Source organism: Triplophysa dalaica, unplaced genomic scaffold (genome assembly GCF_015846415.1).
Source record: "Triplophysa dalaica isolate WHDGS20190420 unplaced genomic scaffold, ASM1584641v1 Contig3, whole genome shotgun sequence".
Taxonomy (NCBI): domain Eukaryota; kingdom Metazoa; phylum Chordata; class Actinopteri; order Cypriniformes; family Nemacheilidae; genus Triplophysa; species Triplophysa dalaica.
Window position 1 is genome coordinate 247,277 of NW_026622637.1, and position 9,180 is coordinate 256,456.

Genomic DNA, 9,180 nt, shown 5'->3' on the forward strand with positions numbered 1-9,180 from the left:
CTAAGGGACGAGTGAAATGAACCAATTCTCATGTCTCTACGATGTTCTGTTTCAGAGATATAGATCTTGCCTCTACGATGTTCTAATGCAGCGATATAGGTCTCGGTAAACGGTTGCTAAGGTGCTCTGTTTGGTTGCTAGGGAGAGGCTTTGCAACTTCCAACGTATAATACGCAAGTCACAAGTGAAATGAACCAGCCCTTTTGTCTCTTGTGTTCTGAAGCAGAAATGTAGGTCTACCTAAATGTTTGCTAATGTACTCTGTTTGGTTGCTAGGCAAATTAATGATTCACCGACCAATAAGTGAAACAAACCAACCCCCATGTAACTATGACGTTCAGATTTAAACATTTCCGTTTGGATTTATAGTGTGATCAGCAATTGTTGCTAGTATATGTATATTATCCAATGTAAACTTTCATGGACTGTGCTCCAATCAGTTTAAACACTCCCAAAAAACTCCAGGACGCGGATGATTAATTTCCATAAAGTTTACTGAGATTATTGTGAAACTGCAATACAATACAGAAGAGATAATTCTACATATGTGACCCTGGACAACAAAACCAGTCGTAAGTCGCACGGGTATATTTCTCACAAAAGACGAAAATACATTGTTAGGGTCAAAATGATCAATTTTTATTTTATGTCAAAAATCGTTAGTATATTAAGTAAAGATCATGTTCCATGAAGATATTTTGTAAATTTCCAACCCTAAATATGTCAAAACTTTATTTTTGTGAGTCGATCCCTTAATATCGCGAACAAAAAATGGTCAGAAACATGCCTACAAACTTAACTCGCTGCTGTCCGCTCTATGAAAACTACCCATTCAAGTTTGGTATCTATGTAAAGTTAAGAGATTCCACTTTTAAGTTAATCTACTCTCTTCTATGTCATTACAAGGGTAAGCCAATAGAGAGTGTTAAAACAAACCTGTTTCCTCTTAGCAACGGCCTGCTATAGCGTCTCACGTGCGCAGCGTACACAATCCGTCATGATCGCGGTTCAAAACATGGATTCTGATGGAAGCGCGTTTGCTCAATCTAAACACTAATGACAGCAATACTTTAACAAACCTAGTAAATGATTGTTTCGCAAATCATTGGGAAGATAATACAGAATGTCCAGAGACCGGCTTGACATAAGGGGATGCCCCGGAAGACGACGAATTCAATCAATGTTTAGATCGCTTCGACTCCGTGCCATGAAGGAATACAAAGTGTTCACTGCGGACTCAGAATTCAACCCGCTTGAGTGGGAAAATTCTTCAAAGTTCAGGTCAGTTAGTCACAAACGTTCTTAAATACCTTCTTTACAAAGTAGTGGTTTTCATGAGTTGTTTATGTCAAAGTTATGCCAATTTTGCTCTGACAAAATGTAAACAAAACATCATCTTAGCATGTTGGTCTGCCTCTGTTAATGATGATTCGTTGCCAGCTCAAGTGTAAAATTTTATATGTTCCTGGAGAATTATTTTTATGAAATTGTGTGTGTATACAGTTTAAGCTGTGGTAAATCAATGGTGTAAGTTTCATTTATTTCCCATCATTAGTAATATGCGTTGCTAAGGACTACTTCTGGAAAACTTTAAAGGCGATTTTCTCAATATTTTGATTTTTCCCCACTCTCAGATTCCAGAATTTTAAATGGTTATATCTCGGCCAAATAGTGTCCTATCATAACAAACTATATATCAATAGAAAGTGTATTTAGTCAGCTTTCAAGTGGTATATAAATCTCAATTTTGAAAAATTTACCCATAAGACTGGTTATGTCGTCCAGGGTCACATATTGATATTAAATACAAATACAAGTGTTAGAAACAACACGGGTAATCTACGTCATTAGATGCAATCGAGCTGATAAACAATCGGCAGTAATAGGCATGAAGCTAACTTAGCCACAACTTTACCGGGAACAAAATAGAGACTATCTTAATATTAAATGATAAGAATTACTCACAGACATTCCTTAGCAAAGAGGAGAAAAGAAAAAGAGATCGCTCTAGAAACGGAAGACTGAGAGCACTCGCAGTTTGCTGCTACCACTGCCGCTTGCGTGAAAGACTTCCGCATACATCACGTGAGCCGGTAACACATGACTAAAGTATCGGGCTATACTAGTAAAATAAGTGAAAATACACATGTAAATTCTCAGGGAACACAACATTAACACTTAAAGCTTTATATTGATGAAGAAATTGATCCTCGAATAAAACTTAATCATCAAAAAGATGAACGTAATAAACTGAGCAAATCCGAGGAGTTTCAACACAGAATCAACCAGATTTCACAATGTCCAAACACACATCACACGCTTCAATATCATCAACCATCACGATAGAATTACCCAGATAACTTTTACACAAGTGTTACAACTTTAGATTATACATCATTCATGCATTTTAAACAAGGATGGTAGTTATATTTGCCTTTTAATCCGCTTTGCTGAAAGAAATCACCTGCTTCCCGCAAACTTCCATCTCAAATCAGTGAAGTGAAGCGACATCAAATAAGCGCCAGTTGTAAAATAAAAGTCACACTTGAGTTATTTTAAATTATTTAAAAATCCATCATGAACAATGATTGAGCTTACACCTATTATTGCTTATATGTGTTTAGTGACAATACAATGATTTACAATTGTATGTATGAAGAGATTCATTCCAAAAAGAGGAAACTCCGTTTTTTTATTTTTTATTATTGACAGCAATGTTTCTGGGGACAAAGTTGTTCGGAATGAGGAGAGCTATCATACGATATCAATTGTTTGCGTAAATGTCAAATGTCACGTGATACACAATTGTTTAAGCACTGAAAAACGCATCAATATTACCATTTTTGCTGTTATAGCGCCATCTAGTGTCCAAACGCCGCCTTTAACACGCATATATTACACGCCCCACGAACGTATCTCAAATAGTTCTCGAGTTATGGCTATTTCATTAAGAAATGCTACTTCCTGGTTTGATTTATTTTCGCCTTCTTGCAACCATGAATGGAAATTTCAACTGTTTTTCAATGAATATTTACATTCACACTCCACAGAATTTATCAGCGTTGGTTTGGTTCCAATCGGGCAAAAATCCAGGGACTAGTTCATTTTTTCTCAGTCTATTTTTTTCATAAAATGCAAATTAGCGGGAAAATTTTGCATCTCGGCTTCGTGGATCGTGATGATGCAAATCGAAGGTGCAACGTCATTTGATGGATTATAGCGTATAGGAATTATGTTGGAAATATGTGTAGCGCTCAGAATCTTAGATTTATATAGAAATACTTCATTTATGTAATTGCATATATCATTTACATGTGAAGTATATATTATAAACATATATTATATTTACGTGTTATATATTTACACATATGCTATATATGTGTACCTTATAGTTTTACTTTGTTTATGATTAATTCTGTGAATTCTTCCAGCCACACGTAACCTAAGGGACATGATATTGCACATCATTTCAATAAGACAAATGACATGGTTTAAACAATGTTTAAGTCCAATGTTTTATTATCCTAAATGCTTTATCAATGGGAACAATGTAAATATGTTGGTAATGACAAGAGCGGAATACAGTGTAGTGCTTGGTAGATAACAAATAAATTGTATTTGCCAATAAATGTAAATTAAATAAGAACACATAACACGCATTTTCAGTAAAAGAAGAATAAAAAAGAAATTTGAAACTGGACGACCATTGTCTACATGGTGCACAAAGATGAGGAACTTGTCTCGGCAAATGTATTAGTAAAGTGTCATTTGCGAAACGGAAACATTAGATATCAAAGTTATTTTGCCTTCCAAACAGATATTTTAGAGGCGTTGAAAAGTGCAAAGCATTAAGAGTTTTTGTTGAAATATGCATATTTTGCACAGTTTAAACAAATATATGTAAGAAAAATTAAAATAAACATTAACACTTGTGGATGGTATCAACGTACCTCTCTTTTTTACACGGCATGGTAAAGTAACATTTTACATGGAATGGTAAAATAACAATGTGCAAGGACTTGTCACAGCTTAAAGTGCATAGAAATACAATATGAACACTTTCAGGTTTATCAAAGAACAAATGTAACTGTAATGTCTTACACTTGAATGCATTATCTACATGATCTACTAAATGGTGCAGAAGGGTTAATAATTAAATTTTTACAAATTTAAAGAGATAATTTTGAAATGGTGTATATGGGTCTGGTAATAAATAAACAAGTACGGGTCATATTACAATATTGATATTAATAATAAAGAATATTACTTTTATTTTTTTGGTTTTGCATTGTTGTTGTCTTGGGTTTTCTTGAAGTGTTTGGCTAAGGGGTTGTGTAGACACAATAGATGTTTTGCTACACCCAGCAGAGGTTTTGGTTTTATCTGCATCAGACCGATGGTTGGTGGCGATGTCAGCGCTGAGGCTTTGTTGCGGTTGTTTGGTGAAAAGCGTTGCTTCGTGGATCTTATGTTCACATTCTATGAGCGCCTGTTCATTCGCTGGTTTACATGCTTTTTCTTCTGTGTCTTGTTCAAACAGTCCTTCAAGCATCGATGTGTCTGACATGTCATCCGATACTTCTCTTTCAGCAGTGGTTGTAGGTGTCGTCGTTGATGGTACATGACTAGTCTCACATGCTGAAGACACAAATTCAGATGACATGACACGCTGGCCTCGATATTTGACTTCCAGAAGGCTATTGTCGTCTGCAAACAATTTAGCAACCAACATGTCCGTTTCGACTGTAGTGCCTTTTGGCACATTTAGCAAGGTGCGAAGGACAATGTCTTCGATCATGAAAGTGGTTATTGTGCCACATTTGTCCTGGAGGGAGACTTTTGCACGAAAGACTGATGATATTTTGCTTGTCCGACAGAAAGCCGAACATTGTTGACATCTTGTCATCAACGTTGAAGCATTAACGGATGTCAAAGAATGCTGTTTGGGGCACAAGTATTCAATATTGACATCTGCTGTGACAACTTCTCCTTGTGTCGTTTTGTAATTGCTTACAACTTGAGCAACTTCATGTGCAACATCTGGCACCATTGTGATGTGAGACTCTGGACTTGTGGACAAACAGAAACAGCTCCCAAATAGTCGAATAGATGTATTTGTAATCTTGTACCATTTTCCCACAGTCAGTGACTCTGGTCCCCACACAGTCAATGATATGCCGCCCGTCTCATCTGCGACATCGTAAGACCTTCTCACCATCTTTTGGAAACTGCGGGTCATGCTTTCCGTCTGCTCCGTAAGGCAAAGCAGTTTGACAGTGATATTTACCTGCAATGTTAAATATAGAAACTTTATGTAATTACCGGAATGTTGAAATAGGAAAATAAGATGATTTTGTATAAATCTTGTTTTAAGGAGACTTGCAAAATAATAAGATGTAAATGATGTCATAATATTCTGGAAAAGGAAATTTAGTTCCAATGTTAGGTACGATTATATATTACACATAACAGATAACACAAAGCATGTAGTTAGGGCAAGATAGCAACTTTATCCAGCTAAGTGACAGAGTACCAATAACATGACATTTTGCGTCATGTTTTGCAAAGAGTTTTGTTAAGATTTATGTGTAGATTTTTTTATCATACTAAGGCATATTTGAAGGAAAAGAAAATAATTCACACAGAATATGTTCCAGGTATGTATCGATCACGTGTTGGTATTAAATGGGAAAACTGATTGAAACAATGGTTCGCCGCAGACAGCGTACATATTCAGTGTAGAGAAATACTCACCCTTTGGTATTCTCTTGGTTCGTGCAAAATGCTTTGGAGAGTTTGATCTTGGATGATTGTTTGCGAGCAAAGGTCAAAGGCGAAATCCAGTTTCCGTGCACACGTGAAGGACGTTCCTTGGTTTACAAGAATGTCCGTTTCGCCTTTTTTTTGTCTTGAAGGACTGAATATGACATCTGTCAGTTTAACTGGAGTCCTTTAAAATAATATTTATTATTTTGATTACATGTTAATGTATGCATATGTATGTAAGAAGTTGTTTTATTGAATAAACAACACAACTGTCTTGGCCCTCTGAAATAAAACTTGCAATTACCGGTCATTTTGTGCGCTGGTAAACAAATGATGCCGCTGGACATCAAAGATTACTATGCGACTGTTTTTCGTGGCTTCCTGCAATGATGTAGTGAAGTATTTTGATTTTCGTTCTGCTGCCTCTTTTACAGGCGAGATATTGTGGAGGTATCCCTCAACCTCTGTTTCGTCCGTTTCGGCATCTTGTAAATCGTTTACTGCAAAACAACAACACAGCGTTGATATAGAAAGGAACGTCATGTATCAGTCACCATCAAGCCCTGTGAAGCCTATGATCCCTTTTTATTTGCATACGTCAATTAGGATAGTCTTGTTGAGCTCCGTGAGCTTCCGAGTGCTACTTTCCCTGCCAAAGGAACTAACTTTCAAAGTTTTTAAAGTATGCAAAGTCAATGTGTAATACTTTATGGTATCCAGTGGTTCAGCTTTGCTTGTGTGAACATTAGAGCGGAACGAAATGTTAAGCGTTTTTTACGTTTAGATCTACAGGCCAAATATGTTATACAATATGAAAAATATATATGGAATGTATTGTTGGTAATGTTATAAATTGAAAAAGTAATATCTGACATAATTTTATGAGGGTTTGACATTAATTTGCCTTGTCATGTGGTTGTCCTTTAGACATGTAACATATATATATATTATATATATATATATATATATATATATATCTTTTTTTAACTTATTATATAATTGTTTTGGGTCATCTTTGTTCAACCCTATTTATAACGTATGTTTATGCTTCATGAATGTACACTTGAAAATACTCTCTGTGATTCCCATAGAACAAATGTTCAACTGTACTTATTATTAGTGTCATTGTTAACACTTTTAGCACATAGCACGTTTGTTACACATGTTAAATAGTATTCAACATGTGTTGTCATCATGACAAAATTTTATTTCATCACGTGAGCAGGCATGTAACTTACAAATAACATTGATGTTTTATATATCTGGATAAATTAGGATCATACGTTTCGTTAAAGATTCATGTTTTTTTTTTATTTAAACAAAAGAGGTATATTTGTCTACGTAATTATTATATAGTATTGTAAATTACACTGAAATTTAAGTATGTGTAATTGTGTTAAAATTGTTTTCAAATACTTCCTGTACACGTGCATTTAACTGCAGGTGACGGTGGTTTTGTTGTGCTCATCAATTGAAAAGAAGCAGATGCTACAGAGAAGCTTTTAGTCATACTATACACCACTTGTGAATACATTGTAGCAATTTAGTTCTTTGAATTTAATTGAACCAAAAGAAAATGTGCATGTCATTTTGTATGAAATGTGTATATTGTTTTGTTTTAAAGCAAAACGAGAGCTTTCATCTCACGTTCTTATCATATTCACAACAATGTACAGATAACTTGGCACAAAACTGAACAGGACATTTTGTGAAAATGATTCAGCGTTGTCTCAAGTGACGTTAAATGAACGGATAAATGACGCACTCTGAACTCCTCTTTAAGTTTCATTTCAAGCGTCTCAAATAGTTCAAAAATCCGTCACGGCAAACAGCACATCGTAGTAGCGTGTTCACGCTGTCTGAAAAAATGATGATCGGAGACCATATTTTAAGCATGTGGGACGGGTTGCCTCTGCGCGGCTCGTGTAAACAAAAGCATTGAATAGAGTAGCCGCAGGCAGCTCCATTAAATAATGAGTCACCCAGACGTGCGCTGTGCGCAGCTCCGGTCTCAGTTCTTTTACACACAAAGGCCTACACGGGTGTGCGCGCCATGTACTCGACTAATCACATAAGATATTACAAGTCTGCTCATGCGCGTGTACAAATTGTTCGCGCTCTCCCAAAAGCCAGGCACTAAATTCGACCATTTGGTCGCAATATGGTGCACTAATACCAAAGTGTCTCACATCATCACATTTTTGCGACATTTTGTACCAAATTTGATATTGTGCAAATAATTTGTATAGCTTTGCAAAACACGTTTGTAATCACGTGCGCACTGCAACCCGTAATTTCACAACTGTTGTCATGAAGACAATTGTAAAATAACTAAGTAATATTTCATAGGTACTTCATATATGTAACAAGTGGATAACATTTTGAAAAATAATGACAGGATTAATAAGATAACAGAAAGATAAGACCATCCACGTTTCGTACCTCGGGTAAGATAAGGTGACATGTTTCTCTGTGGTGGCGGAAATCACATACGTTCCCCTACTGGAAAATCCAGCTAATACCAGCTCAAGCTGGTAACTGGTTTAAGCTGGATATGAGCTGGTCAAAGCTGGTTGTAGCTGGTGGACCAGCTAGGTCGAGCTGGTGGGGACCTGGCCGAGCTGGTGGACCAGCTTGGCTGAGCTGGTGGGCACCTGGCCGAGCTGGTGGACCAGCTAGGTCGAGCTGGTGGGGACCTGGCATAGCTGGTGGACCAGCTTGGTCGAGCTGCTGGGGACCTGGCCGAGCTGGTGGACCAGCTTGGCTGAGCTGGTGGGCACCTGGCCGAGCTGGTGGACCAGCTAGGTCGAGCTGGTGGGGACCTGGCATAGCTGGTGGACCAGCTTGGTCGAGCTGCTGGGGACCTGGCCGAGCTGGTGAACCAGCTTGGTCGAGCTGGTGGGGACCTGGCCGAGCTGGTGGACCAGCTAGGTCGAGCAGGTGGGGACCTGGCATAGCTGGTGGACCAGCTTGGTCGAGCTGCTGGGGACCTGGCCGAGCTGGTGGACCAGCTTGGTCGAGCTGGTGGGGACCTGGCCGAGCTGGTGGACCAGCTTGGCTGAGCTGATGGGGACCTGGCCGAGCTGGTGGACCAGCTAGGTCGAGCTGGTGGGGACCTGGCATAGCTGGTGGACCAGCTTGGTCGAGCTGGTGGACCAGCTTGGTCGAGCTGGTGGAACAGCTTGGGCGAGCTGTCAAATTGGCATATATTTTTGCTTAAGGATTGCTGAAGTATATAACTTGTGCAATATTTTATTTATTAATATATTACCAATATTTTTTAAGTCGTATGTAAAGCTGCTTTGCAACAATGAAAATTGTAAAAAGTGCTATATGAATAAAATAAAATTAAACAAGGAGATGGATAAATTGTTTTGGACTGCAAAACTCTAGATTCAGATTTTATTACAAATT

General features: G+C 37.7%; 1 protein-coding gene across 1 annotated transcript; it reads right to left on the bottom strand.

Annotated features, from left to right (window-relative positions):
• Nucleotides 1–8,292: 8,292 nt before the first annotated feature.
• On the bottom strand, nt 8,293–8,889 carry LOC130416948 (proline-rich protein HaeIII subfamily 1-like). The gene has a single exon (XM_056742310.1). The coding sequence runs from the start codon at nt 8,887–8,889 to the stop codon at nt 8,293–8,295; it is 597 nt and encodes a 198-aa protein (XP_056598288.1).
• Nucleotides 8,890–9,180: the final 291 nt, after the last annotated feature.